Source organism: Homalodisca vitripennis, chromosome 1, assembly GCF_021130785.1.
Source record: "Homalodisca vitripennis isolate AUS2020 chromosome 1, UT_GWSS_2.1, whole genome shotgun sequence".
NCBI lineage: Eukaryota > Metazoa > Arthropoda > Insecta > Hemiptera > Cicadellidae > Homalodisca > Homalodisca vitripennis.
Window position 1 is genome coordinate 85,372,255 of NC_060207.1, and position 26,028 is coordinate 85,398,282.

General features: G+C 32.4%; 1 protein-coding gene across 2 annotated transcripts in view; it reads right to left on the bottom strand.

Moving 5' to 3' along the window:
• LOC124365961 (glutamate receptor 1-like) overlaps positions 1–26,028 on the bottom strand; it is a 371,078-nt gene that overhangs the window by 102,675 nt on the left and 242,375 nt on the right. For both annotated transcript variants that reach the window (XM_046822115.1, XM_046822114.1), the window contains exon 2: positions 65–217. In XM_046822115.1, the coding sequence (XP_046678071.1) occupies positions 65–164 (100 nt within the window). In that variant the 5' untranslated portion in view covers positions 165–217. The remainder of the gene's footprint in view (positions 1–64; positions 218–26,028) is intronic.

Genomic DNA, 26,028 nt, shown 5'->3' on the forward strand with positions numbered 1-26,028 from the left:
GGCGTGACATTTAAAGCGTACTTTAAATCTAAAATAAATACGAATGCAAATTGAATTTACTCACTAAGCCTCGATAGCTTGAAGGCGTCAGCTGTGTTGATGACGTCAACGTAGGCCTGCAGCTCAAACCGCCGACCTGTCACGTTCTGGTTGTGCGTCAGCATTGCGAACTTGAATGCCGATTGCACCTCATCCGTCCCCTGCTCGAAAATAGCACCTGGAAATTACGTTACTGACGTTAGCAATGGGATTTATAACACAAGGTTAAAGCCAGAGTTTTTCCAATTTATATACCTGCCAAATATTAAATTAAGTCAACTCTTAAAATAAATGTACGTGTTAGGACGAAATCAAACACAACGCTCATAATGTTCTTAATTTGTTATTTAATAAAAAGTGTATAGTTGCTCAACTCCTCCATATAGCCGTTAGTGGCCGAAACTTTTGTTTGGATTTTATATTGTGATACTTCAGGACTGATTCATGAAAGTAGTCAAAAAGAAAAAAAAGGAAGAAATTGGAGGTTTTTCATTTAACTATTTGACAAAAAGTAATTACTGTAAATGTATATGGATTAGTAATTATATTGTGATTTTGGGTAGTTATAGTGATTGCCTTAGTGATATCGAAAGCATCGTCTGATGTAGAGGCTAATAGTGAATCAAACTTACTTTTTATACCTGAAAGAAAGCTTTCTGTTCAAAATATGGTAAGGAAACTTACATATATGTAACAGTAATATTGGAAGTAATTAAAATATACACGGGTTAAAAACATTTTGGTTATCTTCTTTTTATAAACAATACACTTAAAATTTTAATTTTTTTATATTAGAAGTTTCATAATGACCGGTACATATTGAAAACTGAACCAAAGAGCATATTTATAAATATGGACCGAGTTGGTAAACGGTCTTCTGTAGTACACACGGCAATACTTATCTAAACTTTAGAACAAGAACAAAAATATCTTGTATAAGTAGAGAACATAAATAACGAACATAACATAAAGTGTTTAATAAAAACATATGCCATAACTGATTCATTCTTCGGAATATGGTTCAAAGGATATATCAGTGATAGGAATAAGAAAGTGAAAGAAAGGGACTGAAACGCTCGGAATTGAAATCAAAATAGTGAGCAGTTTCATTTCACAAAATTATCAAACATGAACGGATACCTCCTCCCGCACAGCTCTTGTAGCTCTGAACCGATTTGTACCGCGTAAAAAACCGATAATAGCCCTGTGGATAATTGTAGTGGAAATTTATGTTTTGAAAATATTGATATAAGAAACATTACAATTTACTAATGAAAGTATTATCCATGGACGGCGGCGGTGCCATACTTCAAACGGAACATTAGTCAACTATTGATGGCGGCCTCGCATGTTAGGCCTTACTTTTAACATGAGGTTAAAGTTACAAATAGAAACTTGTCTTGAATCTCTGAACTCTTCACCGAATGTTAAAAAATGGTTAAAATATGGGCATTCGTTGTAAATATATACTATTTATATTAAGTATAGATTTTTCCTTATGAAACTTTATATGGAATATTATTTTTTCGATTAGTATTAACAAATCATATCTGAAGTTTTTATTTAATAAACATTTTCCATATTACGTCCCAGTCATTGTCCAGACTTGTATCAGAAGTTATATTAAATATTCATTTCTATATTTATATTTAAATCTTTGAGGTAAATAGCCACTATACCTAGTTTATTCCAGCAATAACAACCCACTATAATCGCACTCTAACATAGGAAGTAGTATTACAGCCACAAACAATACATGGGCTTCGGGAAAATGGTGCGCTAAGTGGCATTTTGCTCCAGTCGAGAGTTTCCACATAAGCCAAATGTGAGTTTCAATTCCAGGATATTAAAACTACTACCAGCCGTTTATTTTCCATTCGGAAAACTTAACTTATTAAATACCAATTTTTAATTCAATTGTAACCTAAAACTTTAAATTTCAGTCATTTATGAAAATATATATTAACACGCTGAGTTATTCTACGAAGAGCATCAATGACGTACGTATTTATTAATACTATATTTGTATAGTATCGCAATTTATATCATGGTCGATATATACATACAATACATTGTTTGCAAAGTTTCTTTTTATATTGCACTGGATGTGAGAAACCTAGCTTCTGCTAATTCATAATAGACAAAGTTATGGCTATTACAAAAACACTACAATAATTTTGAACTCATGATCAGCAACGATTTTTTTATATTTGGGCCCAAAATATCTAACGAGTTAATGTGGTTAAAATTATACAATTTTTAACACTGAAACAGATTGGGTATATTTTAAAGTTACTGAGTACCCTGAAAATTTGAATTTCATTACAATGTTACTTCTTAGGCTGCTGTAGGAAAAACACACTTTATTATGTCTGATTTATAAAGATTGAAGATTTAAAAAGGTTGCAACTTGCAAGTCTTTAATAATCCAAACAAGTGAAGTTTTATAGAGGTGACTCAAATATCATTGAGATAAATAATTTAATACACGTAGAAACAAATACAAATATGCCTACTAATAAAATTTAAAACGCGTTTGTGAATTGTAATTACATTGAACGAAAATTCAACATATTTATTTACATTTAATTTACATATCCATAAATACTCATTATTATTAATGAAATCATGTGAAGACGTGTTTAATGACTGTTAATAGATAGAACTGATCTGAATACAGTTTGCTATGTACATTTGAAGATGGAGGATATTATGTAAGAAGCTATTTTCTTGGTGTTATGTTAAACTATATTTATATTTCTACCATAATGATCCTTTGAGGGCGCTGCTTGCCGAGGATCGATATAGTTGTGGTGAGGTCGGTTCTCCCCTATTCCTACCTCACCGCCGGTCCCGTCACTATAATCCCACCCACATTATCTGGCCACGGGAGATAAAATCACCTCCGGCACCAAATCTGGGATTAGGTGGGCTTGGGTATTATTTGCCGTAATGACTTTTGTAGCCTTAGGCTTTGTTAGTAAATTTTCTTCTGATAATAGGGCAAAGCAATCATTGTCTTTTAAATGCTGGGAAACGTGTTATATTTCAATGTTATGGGTAATTTTTATCTATTGTTTTTTTCTTTTTTTTTTTTTGCTGTGAGAGTGATAACGATGTTTATTTTATTAATAAATAGAATAATTAACAATTTCATGAAATTTAATAAGATATTCTTTGTTTGCAGACGTATAGCTTGTGTTTTCAAAACAGTATTGTTTTAATCCAAAACTGTTTGTATCCCAACAGCTGATAACTCATCAATTCTCAAAAACAGAAAACATGTTGCCGCACCGTAGATTGAATCTCACACTAGACAATGTACGAGTATAATGGATTATGTCACAATACAACAGTATACTCACTGAACAATGTTATAAATCTGACTCATATTTTGTCTCATTGCAATGGACCTGTATTTTTAGTTCTCTAGTTGCTGATAAAGAAGTTGCTGATCAAATTGCTAAATGAATCTTAAATTTATATCTTTTAAGAAGGAAGGAAATTTTATTTATAATTAATTGGAGTTAGAACTCTGCTTCAAGAAACTATGGGAGTATATTTCAATGACGCATTATGTGTAATACACGATAAATTAACATGAGTCATCGCTTGTCAAAATGTTATTTTAGCTGTAAGTACTAGACATTTCAAAATGCACAGTATATGAAAGACAGTCATGGGCTAATCTTCAACATGAATTAAAAAAATTATGGTTGCCTGTAAAGTCGGTTTTACGGGCGAAGATTTTACGTGACAACGTCTTTTTCTCGGTAGAATATTTATTGATATGAATATTATTAAATTGCACAATAGGAACAAGGAATTGAATGAAAATAAGAATTGCACAAATTTTAACTATAGAAATATATTTTGTTTACTAAAACATTGTACATAATTTGAAATTAATTAAAATTTTGTATTGTAAATGGTAAAGTTGAATAAAACATTTACCAAAATTGGAATTTGAAATTCTTGCTACACACACAGTTAAATTCTAACTCCGCGCGTGGTGATTGGTCGGTTTAGTTCGTTTGTTTGGTCGCACTGTTATGACAGGTTAGAGGTTATAATTTGTTATTTTAAATGTTTGACTAGCAATACGCGCTGTTTCTTCTCAATCGACTGAATTACGATTGATTGCAGAGTGGATTTAAACTAATAATTTACTTAACACTATCAACATTTGTCAATAGTATGACATAACCTATAAACTCAGTTTCTCAACTTTTGTGTCAATCTAACAATTAATCAATCAATCATAGTTTACGATAATGAAATATCAGTGTACAATTATTTACCTTTATTGTTGTAGTTGTTGTAAATGACGAATCTAAGCACTCCACATTTTCACGAATAAACATAGTTATCTGCTTTATCCCGTGCGGCGGACCCACAGTTATCTGCTTTATCCCGTGCGGATCCCGTGCGGCGGACCCACTGGACGGGCATCGTAACGTTACCGGGCGTTACACTTTTTCATGAGTGACTCCGAGCCGCAACCTAATTTAAGACGTTGTCACGTCAAAATGGTAAGGTCAGTTACTGTCCTAACCAAGAGATAGCATACACACATGTCGGAACAAAACGTTCGCACAAAATACAAATTGGTGTCTGCAATGAGAAAGAACTCGCACACCATGGGGTTGTATGCGAGTTCAAATATATTTATGAAACCAATGATATTTGAAAGTAAACACATAAACAAACATATATTCTGGTTATATGGAGACCATCAAGTGTTTCAGTGTTTGAGTTGAGTTAAGTAATGGGGTAGGTAGTACACGGCCAAGTTTCTCAGGACGGAATGTTCTTGCGGTAGAGAACTAATTGTACTTGACCCATTGTTGGGTGTAATTAAGCAGCACCCCTGGTACACCACAGAAGTGTAATTGCTGTTGTACTTAACGGAACAATCGCCATTTTCAGAGCTGCATAATTCTGGCACACAATTCCACTTGGGAAACACTGTAAAATTATAAAAATTATTTTAAACTTTAGACACAGCATTCCAGATTAGTAACATACAGCTAGAATTCAAGTGATTTATACCTTAAGTCAAACTTGGATTGAATGTTAGTTATTATTTATTACTTACGTATGGGATATAGTTAAAGTGTTCGCAGAGTTGATATATTCAACTACGTTTCTGTGAAAGATAAAGATCTCTTCCTGTGACTGACAGCATTCATGATATTTGTAAAGAGCGTTATTACATTCTTTCCATCTATATTACTGAGTGCTAATGTTCCGTTTTGAAGAAGGTTTTATTCTCGTGATGATATAATATGTATATCCTCTTTAAAACAGTACATCGAATATTTGGCTTTGATATACAAATGGATAGTAAACTTGAGCGATAAAGAAAGCACTTAGTGAATATATGTAGACAAAATATAATCACGCTACACGCGACACAAGTGTATTGGAGAAGATATCTCAAAAACTACCTCATAGTGAATGCCTCCTCTGGATATGACAATGTAAATCGCGTTTAAGAGAACTATGCAAGCGAACAGTCCGAATAATTGCATCATAGTGATTTTATAAATTTTCATTTTACATTGGAGTGTCTACATTACCTTTTTTATTACTTGGATATGCATTATGCAATATTTTTGTTTAACGAATGGTTTCCTGAACAATGTCAGTTGGAAAATTTGGTTCACTCTTGTATCGCATATTTACTCAGTACAACACAGCACCAGAAATGTTTCTATACCATTCATCACAATTTGCTCTGCATGTTTCTTTGCATTACTAGTTTTATAAATATGTTTTTCATACAGATACAGTATTTGGTTTCATCATTTTGAGTAACTCTGAAATATCATCTCGAAATCTATTACATATCAACTATAATCGACTATATTATATTACTTCATCTTATCAGAATGAGGTTTATACTACTTATATGCCATTAAAATAATATTGTTTACTAATGCTAAAAGCAAATACTCCAAATAGATTAAGGATGAAAATTTTACTTTTATATCATTATGACTATTTATACAATTCTATTCACAATAAAAGAGTGTCGCATAATAGATTCCGCTAAAAATAGAATGAAGGAAATGACAACATGAGTATAAATATGTATGATTATTTAAAAATAAGAATAATGCTAAGTTTTAAATCTACAATTTAACTCGCTATCGAGATTAAATAGACTTGTAGAAGAAATGGCTTCCCAGCACACTGAATGATGGGTTTCAGTAACACCTAACCAATTGTCGTAGAGGAGCATGCACCATAGAACTTCATCTTTACTTTAACTCACAAACCATACAATCATGGTATGGTGTAAAATCCCAACTTTATAGGTTAATTCATTATCGAGAAATCCTGCGGTCGAATTATCTTTATGCTACTCAGCCAAATCCCATGGAGAGTCATACACCGTCATAGAATCAGAACTTGCAACTCTAGTGTAATGCAATATTTCAATCGTATCTGCTCTATCTGCTCCAATTCATCATTTTTATGTTATCTTATCATATCTCATCGTATTCAGTTGTATATGGCCATGTCCGGTTATTTCTGACCCAGTTATGATTAACACCACATCAATATATTTTGTAAAATAAAGTAAAACCAACGAAATTCTTATTTTATTAGGTAAAATTAGGGAAATGAGAAGCCCTTATAACCCTTACCCTGGAGACAAACAGCTTAAAGGTGACTTCCAAACCACCACCAATGGCCGAGTTAGCGGTCACTCAGCGGTCACCGATCCAAGCTTCAGCCACTCAAGGTGTTGCTTGATTCCGTTACTTTGCGATAATCATTGTACCCTCTACACTGCGCTATTTTCAGAATAACAACTGACCAAAGCAGCTGTAGTTACAGTCATACAGACAAGCATCGATCGTCCTAAATATTAGAAAACATCTATCTATATTTTTCATATAGTTGGACCTTCATTCTATCCCATTTCTTTTCATTTCAGGAGAGGTTCCCCATGTTAATTGTAGGTGGACGTATACAACAATTCCACGTATTACTAGGGCCACCCAAAGGAGGCGAATCTGTGACTGTACGGACACTTAAGAGGGTCCAGAGTCGAGGTAATATCTTTAGTTCTCTGATTTGTGTAGTATACTAAGGAAATCATTGGAGCGTAAAATATAATGTTTCAACTTTTAGTTAAAAAACTGAAAAAATGTAGAAAAATCAAACACATTTTAAAAAGACATCAAGGACTGCTGAGGTTAGTGATTATACCTATCTGATTGCAAGCAGGAATGAAATAAATTAATCTAACTATATTATATTCACCATGTGTTGGGATGTTGTTCACTTGGTGCTCAAATTTACCAGTGTTTATGGAGCTAGCATTTATCTTGCATTGTTAAAATTTAAGACACATTTTAATAAATTACGAACAATAAAGAGGAAGGAGTACAAAAACACAATGGAAATGCATTCCAAAACTTCATAATGGAGTATATTGACTATAGAAACTAAAGATTGAAATAGATAACTTAATGTTTTTAACTACATTTATTATTTAAAATTTATAAGTTTGCATTTATTTAAAACTGTTTTGTAATCCTGTGCGTGTTGCATTTCGGAAACGAAGGTTTTGCAAACTTATTTAGTGAAAAAATTCTTCACATTATGGTAAATAGGAACTAAATAATCTAACATTTTTATTTATCGAATATTTGTTTTTAGACAAAAGTTTGCTCAAACAAACATTGGAAATGTTATACACCACTGCAGTTAAAATTTTGAGTACATATAAATTACAATATGCTATAGGACGGACCCGATTTCTAATAATGTGGGGGGCAAGTCAAAGATATGGGCGGTCCTGCATATTACTGCTACATGGGCTACGATGGGCATTAACTGACGATACTTATATTCTTTTGTGAAAAGAACAAGCTCACATAGGATTTACCGATTATAAATTTTAAGAATACACAAAGTGCTATGACAGCGGAACCGTTCGTCTCAAATAAAACTCGGTAATGTAACGGTTAAGTATCTGTGATATAGTTTTTTTAAGGGTTCGGGGTGAAAGGAGAGGTTTTTGTTGGATAACTTATGTCAGACAGTTTTAGTATATTTAATTCGTTGATTGGGGTTGTTGTCTTATAATGGCATTAATCAAGAATTTCAGTCATTGAAACAAAATATCTTGGTAGCTAACTTAAAACGAAGTTAAATAGAACACATGGTTCGATAGAGCAAGTATCTGCTATACATATGATAGGACGCACGTGTTTAGTATTTAACAAAGGAAAATCTGTATAAAGTCAGAAACTTTTTACCAGTATTTAATAATAAATTTTAAAATATGCATTTTATATGCTAAATGATTTTATTCAAATATACTTAGGCTACTTGTAGCAACAAGTTATATGATAAATAACTTAAAAACTGCTATTATTCACTTTGTTTACTTAATACAGTTAAAAGGCTTATTGTTATTAACAGATTTTGTTTAATTTACTTAAATATATTTGCTGATTTATTTTAAATGAGACGTTTCAGTAATAATATTATGTTTTGGAAGGGAAAATTCTTGAAAAAATGTTCAATCTGCGAGGAAAGAAGCCTTACAAAATTAAATGAAACCGTGATTGTGGCTGTTATACGAATTGTGATACGAATAAGTCATATTTACTCTTAAATTTTCATTGTATAGTAGTTTTATTATTATTATTATTATTATTATTATTGAACAAAATTAGATCATTACAAATATTTTGCATAAACCTATTAGGCGCACAATATATTGCTATTTATAGAATTATAATTATATTATAGATGGTGAAGTTTATATTATAGAATATTAATTGAACAAGGTGACTGCACTTCCACATTCTAATTAAAAAACTGTTAAAACGAGAATTCATACTTTTTGTAAAAACATACGACACAGAAAATATGTACAGACTAAAGCACATCTCGTGAAGAGGGAAAGACACTTTTATCGGACAGGGTAACGAAGTGTGGCGTGTCAAAGAGGACGTCGTTGAGGGGTTCGTGGTCGAGTTGATCAAGTGGAACTTCGCTTGACAGCGGACTTTATGAAAAGCTTACGATTAACTGTAGCCTATTGATTTTGTTTGTTATTGTGACATAAATATAACAAGATACTCATTCCACTGGATTAAATTAAACTGCATTAGTTTACTGGAACAGATTTCCACCATCGTCTGATTAATCAACACAATCACGGGAAAGTTAAAGAGTAAAGAATGTTTAATATTAAAAGATAACAACTTTTCAGACATTACAATCTTTAATGTACAAAATTAAAAGGACACTAGAAAGTAATCATTCCTTATCATCAGGTATTATAAAAGTATTGAGGCATATCTTTAAGCATATACAAAAATATTAAAAAGAAATATATTTTAGAGATGTAGCCTCGAAAAGCGTTTTATAATAAATAACATAATATGAATAAACTTTTAACACTTTTAAACTTTTATTTTTCTTACTATGTACATTTCGGAATCATTGATTCCATCTTCAGGTACAAAATAAGGTTAAGTTAATAATAAAAATAAATAATTAAAATCAATTTGTCATGTGTTTTTTACTACCTTGGTGGCTAAATTTGTTGTATTTAATTTAATTACACATAAAATTAAATACAACAAATTTAGCCACCAAGGTAGTAAAAAACACATGACAAATTGATTTTAATTATTTATTTTTATAATTAACGTAACCTTATTTTGTACCTGAAGATGGAATCATTGGCCGCTATGATAAAAACATTTTATAATGTTACCAATGGCGACTAGTACTATGAAAGAAAGTATTTGAAAACCTTCATTTATTGGAATACTTCGTATTTTTCCAATAAAAAACGGCATTGAATTATTATATTGAAGCGTGTTTAAGAACGCTATACACTGAGTAAAACGATCATTTGTGGAATATGGAAATAAAGTCAAACCTTGAAAGAAATTTATTGGGCTAATTTAAATTAGGTTACTTTGATACATGTAAAATCTAAGTTGTAAAATAATGCATAAATCTTAAAATAAAAAATAAGAGGATCGAGCACCATAAAATTAATGATAATTTTACTGAAGGTAACGCCTGCACTCCTAACTCTTACATCTCCATCGTATTCTTCTTGAAAACACAGAGCCAGTTACAAACTAAGAGTTCAGCGACAGCCAATTAAAATATTCAGAGCACAATTTCAAGTCTTTCTTTATAAAAGAATAAAGATACTTGCTTACAAGTAGAATATAATATTCGTTTTGTTGTGTCTAAATTTGCATGGCTCTTCTAAACATAAAGATTAATTCAACCTTATTCTAAGTAGCTCAAGGAATGCACCTAGTAGACGCCATGCTTTTTTTCTACATTTTAATAAAACATAGACAAATCTAAAACTTATATTTAACTAAATAAGACTAAAGTAGTCATATGGTTAGCTAAATTTTCTTACTGTTACCATGGTTCAACAAACTTTACTTCTGCAGTCCTACGTAAATTTGTAGTAACTGATTTTGGGCAATGTTCGTAACAAAGCTTAGATTTGATACCAAATTATCCAATAGACGCATTACTTTTAATAATTTTCTTTTATTGAATTCAATGCCTTGCCATGTATAAAATATAATAAAAATAAAATGAAAAGCAAATCTGTAGCTGTAATAGTTTTGATCTCATATTGATGATTTTAAACATATCTGCATTAAAAATATCTGCTTTATATATTAATGTAATGAAAGTAACTACAACCCTTTTAAATAATTTTAGTTACTTTCATTACATTAATATATATATAGATAACCCTGTAAGTGGAGTTAATAACATAACTGCTTTATAGGCCTATAATATAGTAGCGTGGAGTAATAACTATTCGGATTGGTAAAAATGTTTTACGTGGTGTTTAAAACGCTAGTACCGTATAGGTACGGAATACATAGAAAAAGAACAAGTAGAACTAAAATATACACAAAACATAAAATGATATTACGTTTTAATTTTTCTACACGGTTTAAACAATGTAAAACAGATTTTTCTGCTTTATACACATATTTTGTACGTAGACTAGTAATGGACGAAGCTCATGAATATCAAGGGCCAGCATTAAATCCTACGATTTTAGGAGTTCGCATTCAATCCTGGAAATTTAAATGATCAGATAAACTCTTATGTCACATGTAAGATAGGGACAAGTCATAAACATGTCCAACTGCACATAAACTAAAACCAGATAATATAAGAAAATATACAATACAGAAGCAATTACTTTCCTTACTTGTCTAAATAATATCCGTAAGATTGACTGCGTGACTATTAATTTAAAAGTACGGTAGAACATAATTTTATACAATACCTTTTTATAACAATGACTTATTGTAAAAATTACAAATCTATTCTTTTTTATGGAAATTTAGACTAAGTACCATACTTTTCCAAAATCAGTCAAAGTGTAAGCAAAATATTTATATTTCAAAGGTATTATTCTTATAAATTTTACACAGAAATGCTAAAAGAGTCGTGTTTGGTAGTGAACAATATTATTTCGAAACGAAGACTAGTTGGTTGCTATAGATGGGAGATGTTAAAGTGATAAAGGAACTTTTGACGGGTAATCTCGTGTTGCGTTGAGAACTGAGTGTCGATCCAAGATAAGCACCTCGGCATCACGGCTCTGCGGGATTACCAACTTTGAACGTGACAGGAAAAACTTTTAATTTGGCACTTACGCTAGAGAAATGAGTGTTAGAGATTGTTGCGTTGACGTCTTTAGTCCAACAACGCACATACAAAAGGAAACACAATAACCTTCCCTCCCTACTTTCTATTTTCACTTTCAGTAATAAGAATAAAATTACCAGCATTATTGCATATTTCAAATGCAAACCTTCAAAACAATAATACTCACACGAAACCCTTAATGCGAGAGGTTTTTGGGTTATTTATACAAATAAATCGACTTCATAGTTACTATGTACGCTATCCAAAACTGATTTAATCTCCTAGGTACATTTACAATATAGCAATAACGTGAACAGTGACATTTAGTCTACAGTAAGATACAGCATTCAAAGCTTCACTATATTACAATCTGAAACCAGATGTGCTAATACACTTACAAGGCCTATGAAATTTGTGCGAAGCCGTAGGTACCTGCTTGTAAATATATATTGCTTTTTTGTGTAGTAAATATATATTATTGCAAGTTTTATACTTCTTTTACTAAGAAATTAATCCTGAGAGTATTTTATTACTTGAATACTGACTCCAGAACACGTGGAAAAGTAGAGATATTAGTACTTGGTAACTGAAGAAAACCACCGAATTAAAAATAGTGTAACTGTAGAACGTTTCTTCAATAGTATAGAGTATAGTAAACTATATTACCTATACAATATAATAAACTGGTTCATTATCATTTGCTCCAATTCATGCATTAAACATATATTTGTCTTATCATTCCACATTGCGTTTCTAGTTTAAATATGCAGTTTTTTTTTTTTATTTAAATTGGTTGAGCTTTAGTCAAGCTAAAAATTCGAGGAGTTGTAAAAATGTCATTTCTATCTATCTGCAATCAGGAACCACAGGCGGAGGGGGATTTCAATCCCTCGTGACCTGTATCCTCTGGCGCAGAATAAGAAGGAGATCTCCCTGTTGTACCTCTGGGATATGTCTAAAAAACTGACTTCCCGGTATACCATCCTAGGTTCGCCTGGGTAACAGATGAAGCGGTTAGGGAACATAGAGGGCCCTAGGGGCTCAAGGGGCTGGTCAACCCTCTTATGAAATAAGAGGTGAGCATACACAATGGTGCGACCGAATCCGATGAGCCGTAGTGTACAATGGCGCTATGGCGAAGACCATATACGACCTTCCATATACATATGTTTCATCCTTTCGCTATCATCTAGAAGAGTGGCTCTTGACCTTATATTTCTATTCAAGATTGTCAATGGTTTGGTTGATTGCCCTGAGCTCCTGTGTCACATAGACCACCATGTACCTACCGCAACCCGCCTTCTGCAGCCTTTCTCCAAGCACTCACACCAGACTGTTTACGCCTACCAGAGTGTAATTCCACGTCTGCTGCGTTTGGGAAATGCTGCTCCCCGGTTAGAATTCTTTGGCGTATCCATGCTGGTGATTCGGAGGCGGGTCTTCTCTTGGATGTCTGAGCATGATGCATATTGAAACAAGAGTCTACCTTTGGTTGCTCATCCCTGCTAGTATTTTGTTATATTGTTTATTTTGATATTGTTTTGTCACTTCATTGTTACGTTTTCATAGTTTATACCGTCAGCACACACTTACAGCATGTATTTATAGCACTTATAGTATTTAGTATTAGCATGTGGTTGTCTTGTTGATTTTTGTCTTGTTGTATATTGACCCAGGCACTAGAGTTAGCACACATGGAGCATGTACATTATTATATAATTATCTTGTTGACCATTGTTATCTCTTTTTGTATCTTGTCTTTGATGTTCTATTTTATTAACTTTAAATGTATACCATATTCAATTGTTCTGTAACCATGGCTAGTCCAGTTGTTCTAATATCGCATGTAAGTGGCTATGCATGAAAAGTGTACTATCAATATTTCGAATACCATCTGGTAAACATTTTTGCCGTATGTATGAATAAATAAATAAATGGGGGAATTGAACTACAGAAGGTGGTATTGGGCAGGACGTAATCAATGCAAACTGCGGAAAGGACAATATGAAAATGGTCGATTTGAGGTACTGACTAAGAATACCATGCACCTATAGTTAAGGATGGAGGTAGGATTCTGGGGGCAACTGCAAATCATCCGTGTCAGCACGATATCTCAAAAACGAACTGACCTATAGATTTGAAACCGTGCATGAACTTTCACTTCTATATGAGTAACACTGTGTTTGATGATGGTGCATCTCATTCATGGGATTTAGCTGATCGCCAATATGTACTGAACTATAAAAAAGGAGAAATAGCCAAGATTTCAGACACATTGTAACATACAAGCGTATTATTAAGGAGAAAAATGGTGCCCGATCACTATTTCATTGCCTGCTATAAGGCAAAATGATATCTTCCAACCTACGCTCCTAAGTTGGCTGACACGTCCGATTTCTAGTTCTTTCTTCAGTTACTTTCATATTGCCTCTAGTTTGTTCGCTTGTTTTACATTGACCTATAAGTTCCCTAAAATCTATTAAAACACTACCTTAACACATTAAAAGATTTAAGTGAAGACAATACATTTAGTTTGATATATTTTTACTACATATAAACTTGAAAACGTTTGGCATTAAAAGCCTGTGAGTTTTAACAAAAGCAATCTAAATCTTAATCCATTTTGTTTTTGCTCTTTAAAGATTAATAATTATTCCTCCAATTAATTACTATGGGTAGTTAACTGGAACCATGTAATAAAGAAACTACCTGCTAAAAATGTGTACAGTATATTAGTACTCAAGTCTGAGAATAAGGATAATAATCTGATTTTGTCATATATTATTTAACGTAACATATAATTCCTGTCACTAGTTTCATGATACAAATTAGTGTTTAAGTTATATATATTTGTGATACAAAAACTATTAAATTCGTTTTCGTCATTCAACCTGAATTCTAACCTAAAATAGCACTGATTCTTTCATAAAATATATTTTCCGGAAATTTAAAAATAAATATGCAATTATATTTTATAATTTATCTATAACACTATACAACTTAAACCAGTTTAATTAGTGGGGAAGAAAAATAAGAAAAACACAAGTAGTTGGGTTATCCTCCCGTGGCGATATTTAATCTTTGTCTACTGTTTACATATTAACTAAGAAATATTAACTGATGTATTTTTTGTACCATTACTGACGCTTGCAATGCAATTGTTGTAAATTGTTTTTATGCAATAAAGGAATATTATTATTATTAAATGGACAAATTAACGTATAACATGAAAGTATTGCTGATTTTTTAGCATAACACCATTTTTGTGTTTCTTTAATTAATTGTCGACCTATAATATTATATGAAAAAGGTAGAATTAATTAAAAAATAAATCAATTATTTAAGTGTTACATTTATTTGCATCATATTACATTTTGTTTGCACCAAGAGACAAATATTTTGTAGTACATATTTGTTACTAGGTAGAAAATGGTCTTAAAATGGATCATTTGATGAATTCCTAAACATGATTTTATAATAATTTTAAGATGGGTGTAATCTAGCTGACATGGAAAGCAAGGTTAGTAGTCATATAACGATATAACATATAAAATGTCATGTGAGTAGCGCATACCCTTGGAAAGTTATCAATCAACCTGTGTAAACCTGTCAAAACATCAAGCCTCTCCCTGCCATCAACTGTCAGCACTTATAATGGCGGTGTCAGCAACGTCCCTCAGAGACCTCGCTCCGATCCCCGCGTTTGTGTGTGCAACCAACTTTTACTCAATCTTCAGTCTAACGGAGGATATAAAAACCTCACTGTTCCTCCTAAACTGTATAAAAACCTAAACTGTATACATAGTGGCTGCTGTAATAACATGAAACATTACACTATTGCCTATGAACTATTAAGGCAAAACATAGTTCACATTGTGTACAGCTGCCTATACATGCAATTTTATTTTAGTCAAATATAATTCTTAATATAACTGTTACATCAATTACGTGTAATTTTAAAATTATAGATAAAAACTAATTTCTTAGAAATGCAGCATGTTAACCTTAATTTTTAAACTGTGCTAAAGCTTATACTCAAGTTACTAAGCTTATTAATAAACTGATTTTAGCGTTTTAAGCGTTTGTATTGGTTCTATAACATTAGAACTTTTCAAATTATTTGAAACTTTTGTTTTGTATTTGCCTAATACTGCTATCTATTTAGAACTCCTCCCTTTGAAAAGAAACATTGATACATAATCCCCGGACATAATTTAAATAACTTAATATGTTAAATTTCAAATGCAGAGCGTTTCATTGTAGTGTAGGTACCAAACCTATGAACAGCCTATAATATTATACTGAACACTTAGTACTAATTCAACTGATACAGTATAAGAACTGTCAGTTTTTTAAACCTCACCAATTCCATGCAGTTTGTGCCAGTAACGAAATGATGTAATGCATTTTAAATCAATGAAAAAGTGTAATTACTTTTTAACACACATATTTATAAGGCATTTTAACTTTTGTGCTACACCCATTTGTAGATATAAAACTTTTAAAATTGTTTGTTTCTATTCACATCATCTAGTGTATAGAGACCTTTGGACATAGAAGTAAAAGAATTCAAGAAAAATAATCACTTGTTAGGCCTTGGCAAAAAGAAGCACGCAGTGCAGATTCCGCTTAAGGTTCAATCTCTACAACTGAGAACAGGGGGCTGAGAACCTGTGTGTGATGAGGGCTCCAGTACGTCACTTTGTCATTTCAGGAGGTTTTACAATGTATGTAATGGAATGTAACAAATTGCGGTGAAAATATTCAGCCGAAGAGCAAGAGACTATTTATTACACAGTCAACTGATATTACTTAAAAGTAACCATAACAATATTGTAAATGTTATAACAACTCGTGTACAGCATGAAGATGCAATGACATGGCACTAAACGAACGACAGAATGTTTTTTCAATAAGAGTAATTTGGTCACCGCTATTTAAGTGAGGACGGACCGCGAAACGCGACGTCTAAACCCGAAGCCAATATAACACGGATGGTTGCCATGGTAACGACCCGTGACCCTATGCGCTCAGACTCCGGTACCGAATATGGATGGATTGCGTGGATACTAACTGTTAGCAATAATTTATCTTGGTAAAAATGGTAATAAATCACACTCACAAACACTTGTTTAAGCTTGATTATGTTGGATAAATACAACGTTATGTGCTATACCTGAAATGGGACGTCATTAACTTCCACTCATCGCTGTGAATAAATTCGGTCTTTTGTATTGGTTTAAGGGCTGATGAGGTAAAAAATTGTTTTGATTCAATTAAACAGGTAATCACGTAAAAATCTTATTTTAAACTAAGGATAAATGGAGTGCAATCATACATTGACAAAATTCAAAAACGAACATAAAATAAGGACCTAATAATATTGTTCTTGCCGATATATTAAAATCTACTTTGCAAGGATTTTTGTACTATTGGTATTATTTATAGATGGCAACAAATTAAAGTTACGTACTGTATATTAGAAAGCAAACTAATATACAATATTGTACTGTATTAATAATTTAGTTGTTTTCAAATTACATTAGTCTTTCTGGAAAATATCAAAGAAAGCTGGTTGGTTTTGGAGTGGGCAATACGTATCATAGGAAGTTTTAAAGGTTAAGACTATATTAATATTTATTTCACTTAAACTATTCCTCCAATAATGCTGTTGTTTGCAGAAATTTTGATATTTGCAGCTATGGATACGGCATATGCCTATTAACTAAATGCCTCAATAAAAATAATATTTTCTAAGCCAACAAATAGGTAAAATAAAAATATTAATTGCATTAAATGATCATTACTGTTGCAACAAATATTAAAATTTAATTCTTATACATACAATTTTTAAGGACTTAATGATGTCATTTAAAGTTTCACATAAATTATTCAATGTCTCTTTGTAGTGTAAACTATAATAAATACATGGAATAATCGCAGTTGATGATGCATTAGTAGTTTTTATCTTTAACGCAATATAACTAAAGAAATTGTTATGAAAAGTGCTCAAAATATTCTTTGTAGTAGGGCAAATTATCCATAGTTTGATACAACTAAATAGTCAATAGGGTAAATTAACTACCAATGTGTACGTATCTCATACTTGCTTGAGTACTGTAACATTAGTTACACCAATAAGTTTTACGGAATACTTTTCGTAACATTTTAAGAAAGAAACACTTACGATGAACAGTTACAAATTGAATTAAAAATAATTTCACGCATACTTATATTTCACGCTGTTTACATATATGGGTAATTTTTGCAATAATAATGAATTTGAAACATATTATTGACTAGCCTTGATTGAACCTTAATTAACCTATAATTGAGTAATGTTATAAATTTAATTTATTCCTTTAATTCTTACAATTTATCCTTTTACTAAGATTAAATCAATCAGTCCTAGAGAGCACAGAAATGCAATTACATCGATTTCTAATCAACCAGCGCGACAGAGAACCCTTTGTAGCGCTTGGCCAGTAAACCGATGTTCCAGCCGAAACTGGTAATGACATTACCCAAGACTGGGGGCTCTAATTAATGGCTGAGCGTACTGAAGTGGCTGAAACATAACTTACTCAAGTGTCGCAAAGTTTTGATGGGGACTATTTCAGCTAACATTTAATCGAAACATGTCAAAATGTATTTCTTTACATTAAACATTATTTCTTGACTACAAATGTTTGAAATGTTATTTTGTGTTCAAAATAGCTCATATTACAATATTTTAGCCCGCCATATGCGAAGGTGGATAAAAAAAGTAGCCTACTATAAGACTTGTTATTGTTTGTACCTTTCGTTTTAATTTTTTCTAGTTGAAGTACACAAAGTACGCTTTATCATAACTACTGTCTATACCTGAAATATAACTCACGGCGCGCAGTTTGCCGTCCAATCCGCGGCTGTTTCCAAAGCTGCACAAATCCTGAAATCTGATGCTTTTACGTTATCTTCGAATATGTTACGGCCTCTGCACAAATAAAATTGGACAATTGTACCTCGCTATGTACAATCTTCACTACTGCCATCAACGCAGACTTGTCAAAACACAAACTCAGATTTGGTGTGGATGCCACACCAACCACGTATCTCCGCCTTTTGCATTAGCCAATATTTATGTACACTCTTCATTGTATTTCCTGTTCATTAGCTACACAACCATTCATGTGCCTAAAAAATACAATAAGTTACTCTAAAAAGAGTAAAACAGCCTAAACAAGCACATTTCTGTCTTATTCCTGATTCATTCTGAAATAGTACAAAATTAATGAATAATAACTTCTCCATCGCCTACTCCTCAATATTAATATTCATAGGAAGCAAATAGTACAATAATAAGAAATGGAGAAGATCGTTAAAAGTACATTGATGATTTAATAATACTATTTGCCTGGTAATACATCAAATTTAATCACATTGCTTTGTCTCTTGGCTCAAAGTAAACTAGAGTGAAGATTTGCATCTTAAAGCTCATTGATTATTACTGTGTTATTGACATGGGTAAATGCAAAATACACATACATAGGCAACACATGCATAATAAACATTAATATCGCATGTTACTGTGGAACAACAAAGGACTCCATAGAGCTGACTTATAATCATATTTGCTGTGCATCCGTATGTGCAGTAACTGCTAAGCTTGAAGCCTGGTGCTTGGTTTCCTCTTGGTTTAATTAAGAACGACATTCATGCTGAAGTCCAACTATCAAAATGAAAGGGATTGGGAAAAGGTAAAATGAATTATTTTAAAATTAGTTCTAAGACTACCATAAATGGAACAAGAAAAACGCACAATAAAATAGATTGCTAACAAGCTGATAATCCTGTGAAAGTTCATATAACATTGTTCGTTAAGTTACCAACATAAAAACTTATGAACTTACTTTGTGGGATTGGTTGATTTCATAAAATAAGGAAACTTAACTTCGTTACGTTCTAGCGGGTTCTACGATACCACGTTGTATTGGTTTGTTAAAATATGGATGTTCAAAACAAGCAAAGATCACCAGGAACATAATATTTATTTTCCCCTGAAACCTATCGTGTTTGCCATAATTAGTTTATTTACAGTGGTTTCGACTTCAGCAAACTATTTAAAATTTATTTAGGCCTATTATATTTAAATTAACGTAATTATATTTTATACCTAATTAATAGTAGTAAATTGATTGTAAGTGACATTATATTAGGATTGTAACATGATTTCCAATGCTAGGAACGCAAATCTATCATACTTGAAAAAAAAACTTTATTTTAAAATAATTTTCGTCTATAAACTTATAGCTTTATTTTATTATTATACTCGTATGTTAGACATTTTTGGCACATTTACTAGCTGGTAAAACAAAAACTTACACTTTGCTTATTTTATATAATCTCTTTCTTTTCCAAAGTTATAAAATTATATTCCGTCAATTCATTAGTGTATTGGGATTTTTATTAAACACATTTTAAATGGTTCTGACCTTGCTTGTGGTCGGCCGAAACCACATCACTAGGAGTATTTGTCACAGTCGGACTGTAAACAATTCAATTCACAACAATTCTTTTTAACGCACACAAAAACCCTGGTACTTAATTTCTGATAGAGCTACGATTGAATGTTTCGTAGTTCACTCACCTCTTGCTGGATAAATGCATGGACAGATATCGTGATTCGTGGCACTTGCTACGAACAACTATATCTTAGCTGGAAAAATCTTATATGCTAATATACCATAGAATATGTATTTGGGCATTTAATCACCTCGATTTAATATTTAATAACTTACAGGAAAGGCACTGCTTGTAATCTCAAATCAGACAGCAATGCTTAGATCGAACTGACAATGGAATTCTATCTCACTCCTCTCTTCGACATGGATCAATGTAATACCTCATACTGTCAACACTGAGACTGTCAAAATCAAGTCAGGTGAAATATTTGTTTGAAAACAATCAATATGTGTTTTAATCTTACTACTGTCCATAAATCACCGTTATAATTGTTATCGGATAAGCATTAGAAATGTCTTCACTCGAGGGGCTGGAAATGAATTTTACTTCTGTTTAACTGTATGTCCACTTGTTTGTAAAAAAAACAACTGCTTGATATTTTGTAAAAAAATTTAACTTATAGACTTGGGTACAGATTTACTTTTTATATATAAAAAACTAAGTTTGATGATAGTGCATGTCAACCCATGGGATTTGGGTGATCATTAGCAAACATTTTAAATTTATATAATTTATGGGTAAATACGTTAGTAAATACCAGAAAAACAATTTGTTAAAAATTGGAGTACATGCATACGGGATTTTAACATGTGACATATTAGCACATGTCAAGTAACTACACCAACACAAAATTATCTTTTTGGTCACTTGGTTTGTATTTTTATTTAAGCACTGCTATGAAACACAAACTCGTGAACAAATATATACCATGTTGCTAGATATCCCGAAAAAGATTGGATGTGTGTAGAGTTTAAATTTTTGAATGATCCTTCATTTCCTTATACACAAGAATGAATTCTATGGTGGTGCATGTGTAATCATGGATTTGCCTGAGCGTAATTGAACCCTACCACTCAGTATACTGGCCCAATTCATCTTATATCTGTCGAGAGGATTTGTAGATTTCTTTCCGGTCTTTCTGCCTCAATAATGATACAACCGTTAGACTTAACCCTCAGTGATGTCGCTTGTGACCTCAGTTAAGTTCTTTAAGCAGAACGTAGTGTGGCATACTCCTACCTTGTATAGAATTCTTTCAGGACTTTATCTAGAAATGTATGAATAAATTTCCTATCCAGTACAACTGCTGAAAGTATGTAAATCTAAGAAATATACCATATTAACTTCAAAAACTATGGAGTGTCTATATAATTTTGAACCTCCCATGATAGCATATTATTTAGACTCGTTATATGCGACCTGAATTATATTGTACTGTAGTTCAAATGTAGTACAAGCCATTGTCAATTAGGTTCCAAGTCAAAATGTTTCAGAAATGCACCGTCACCATATAGTAATTGAATGCACAGACTTCGTGGTATACTTTTTTTTCATGCTAAGGTTAGTAACAGTAGGCAAGATATACGGTAGTGTTCATTCAAGTTGTTGCTTGGCTTTTAAATTTCTCTCGCAATCATGTATGGCCACCTTATGTACCCTTACGACGTATCTAAACTTTATAATAAAGAAAATTGGTTGTAAATGATATGAGGATGCTAAAACTATTTTTGACTTTTCTCTACAATTTACAGAGCTTAAAATTTCAAACCACTTGGAATGTTAGCGCATTTGCCTTGGAAATGTATTTTGCCACTGGATATTTTCCATTTCCAAAAACTACTCACCATTCTGAAATCCCTTCCATTATAACCAGCAAAGGTTTGGTGGGTCATATTATCTACGTTCTCTCGACTTCGAAACAGTTTCTATACCATAATGTTTTTGAGAGCAATAATGTTTTCAAAGAACTGGATCTTTTTGGGTGCATATGGCAGTAAGCGTCCTGATTTGAGTGCTAATTAACTGATCCTCTAAATCCTGCGTTTACATAAATATTCTCTTCTCTAGATACCTTTTATATTCCGTCACAGGTGGATACTAACTGCATAAGGAACCTTTGGATTCACATACTTTAAGTTTGAGTTGAGGCATAAAATCGGGACATTGGGACATCTGTTCTAATTTTTTTACGTAATAATTGTTATAATTAAATGTATGTCCTTGAATCTGGCCACACAGTCATCACGAAACTTTATATTACTATCCGTGCGACAGTAAGGCTCTAATATTATTTTTGTAACCATATTGTAATATACTTTCATCTCATACATTTGTAGTTAAAAAGGCGCTAAACTAACTTTCTAAATTTAAAATGCGTTTATAAAATGTCTGTGATGGTTCAAAAGAAAATAAATTCCCAAAATCACTAACCTAGTCTAGATTAAATAGTCTGGTTAATTATATTTATATTATTGCTCAGTAATCCACTCGATAGACTTTGTAACAAGTCAAAAACTGTATCACAACTAAAGAATGTACACTTCAATTCTATATGATTTATTGGAAACTATGTTGAATACATTTCATTCTCCCGAATTCCGCATTTTAACATTTGGAATCTCAATCACTTATTTTTTATTTAATATTTATAAAAAAACCTATTACAACACTTTTTTAGGTAGTGTATTATGATTTAAATTCTAAATTTATTACTTTTTGGGTGTCGAAAACACAAAATATAATGTATAAAAATAATTGTGCTTATTTTAATAATAGGAGATAATTAATATTTTCTAGAACCTCAACGTTTATATTACTTGTATACTAAGTTAACATTGTGTATTTTATTTTATTTACAGAGTTTCAGACTTTAATTTGTTGAATGATTATGGAAGTGATACAGTAAAACTCCAAGAATACAAGTGGGACTATATTAAAAAGGTTTTCTAAAACCCAGCAAACAAATGTAAATGCTGGTTTATGCTCCAAACGAGTAAAAGTATATTTACTGTGCACGTTGATGTCATTTAACAATCCTTATTACTTGTCAAAGCCCAACACTCTTAGAATGCCTTAAACAATATAAGCTAAATAAGAGAAAACTATTTTGCTTATAACGCTATTCATAGAGAGTATTTGAATTGGTATTGGTTCCGAGGGTAGCGCGGGTGGTCCTGAGGGGTTTATCAATCAACTCTTCCATCGCTGTCAAAACACGAACCGCCCTCCCCTCCTCGCTATCATCTACCCTTCCCGACCCACCAGCACTAACGCGTCGCCAGAATAAGAGAAATAAAGAAGATCAATGTGATCTCCGGTCACGATTGTTGCGGTTTCTTTCTTGTCATGAAAAATTGGTTTTGACAAACAAATACACTAAACCCTCTCTGATGTCATGACTTTGAAATACAAATACAATTTCATTCTTTGTCAGTGAAATATTTGTTCAGAATAGAGTATAAATAAATAGAAGATGAACGCAATATTTTATATAAAACATTTATTTGGAAGAGGAAATAATCCTGTTATTGTTTTATTATTGTTTAATTTAAAATCTTAACTCCTTGTAATAAAAATATATCCGTAACATGGTGCATGACAGCGATGAAACTACAGAGTAATAAATTTGTAAGCAAACTCAGTATAATCACATGACGTTTTTGTATAACATAGTTAAATCACTTTAAGCTTTGCATACAAACCTAGCAAAGCCTGTTACGTGACTTTTTTCCAACCTTCTTCAAAAGAACAAAAGCATGTAAATGTGGTAACTGTCGCAAATCTTTAATGGATTTAAACTAAACTTTCTTCGTACAGACGAGTTATTAGACTTAGTTGGGTTTGTTAGCCAGTTTTAAGTAATAAACATTTATAGTACGGAAACCTTTCGTATCTATACTAAATTTGTATCCTTACTATTGCCTTATTTGTTACTATTACTCAACGTACAGGAAAATCACAATTCCGAAAAGGGAAATGTAAGCACAAGGATCTGGTGTTTGCCCACGAGGCAGGCAGGGGTATTGCCTACTTTATTACACAAAGCCGAGTAGGTTTAGTATTCTAATAAATTTGTGAAAACGGAAGGGTTATGCTGAACAATCATGGCCGGTAATTATCTGTTCCTTCATTAAAATTGCTTAGACAACTAGATTGAAGAGAAGTGCGAAATTCACGGAATAGTAGCCACAGAGTTTAAAAGCTATTATGTGGGCGGCATTTAAAATACCCTGCGGCTAAATCTGTCTTTTGGTGAGAGTATTTGACTGGTTTTGAAACACAAGTTTTGCTGTTCAATTATGGATTTATAATCTGCAAATGGATTCACGCAACAGCAACCACGAAGTTTTAAAGCGATTATTTGGCTGGGCTTGAAACTCCTCCACTTTAATATGCCTTTCGGGGGAAATATTTGGGCAGTTCTTAAGTACAAATTTTACAGTTATGAATCATTTCTAATAGAACGGAAATTGTCGTATATGATTGTACTTTACACATTGATTTTGTATGACTACGGAAACCTTCACAGTAGCCTAGGATTAAGGCTGCGACTATCTATCCTAGAGTTCAAGGGTTTGATTCTCGATGAGGTCATTAAAAATTTTAATGTGGGTTTAACAGTTTTCCTTTAAAAACTTTAGGCACCCTCACTGAAAAATGCAAAAACATTTTTCGAACAAAGAAATTTCGACCATAAATTTTATTTTGTCATTTATCATGTAGGCATGCTATAGTATTTATATCCATGCACTTCTTGGAGGGGGGAACTATAGCGTTAGTTACAGATGGATATAACTGCTGTTTGTTTTTATTGTCTGAGGGTAATTAATGAAGAGAACAGTATGGCTATGACTGATATAACAATTGTAAGGGTTAAAAGACAAAAAGTCTTACACAATTCAAAACTATTTTTTATAAGGAGTAGCCTATAACATGATTTTTACTCCAAACTAAAAAGGGTTAGAAGATGATGCAGAAGATTAAGACGTAAAAAATGATAATCAACATGAATAATTAACGAATAAAAAGTTATTTTATTCAAAAGCAACCTGCAGTGGATACACACTGACACCAGTAGATTAAAATGACCTTCAATCCCAGACAGGTGTGTGTGTGTGTGTGTGTGTGTGTGTGTGTGTGTGTGTGTGTGTGTGTGTGTGTGTGTGTGTGTGTGTGTGTGTGTGTGTGCGCGCGCGCGCGTATGTGTGCGTGCGTGTATGTTGATATAAATATGCCGATCCTGGTGCACTTTTGGGGCCACTAGTAAATCAACGCGAAATCTCGCCTAATAAACCAAACTGAAAATCTCTTACCTAAAGCAGTGTGTATCTTAAAATTTTTATGAAAATTCCTTGAATAGTCTACTAAGATCTGCTCAGAATACAAAAAAATTCTAGTTAAACCAATAAAAAATCTGTTATTTGTCTTTTTCCAGTGAAAATTAATTCTGTGGGTTGTTTTTAAGTGTAACGTTGTATTCATGATATTGTAAGTTGCGATTGAATGAATGAGAATGAAGTTGTGAATGAGGAATTGACTTTCAAGGATTAGGGAATTAAGGAATAGTGTAAGGGTTCGGCAAATGATGCAACCATTACAGTTGTTACTGAGTGGCTTGTACTTTAGTCATTTACACTATGGCCACTCGTGTAAAGACTTGTCCCCAATCACTCAATATCAACTATGTCCTCAATAAAAAGCGTGCTCGAGTCCTGGGATTTGAACCCAGAACCTCGAGCTATAAATGCGGAAACGCTACCATTGAGCCATTTAGATTTCCAATAGCTTGATGAATAT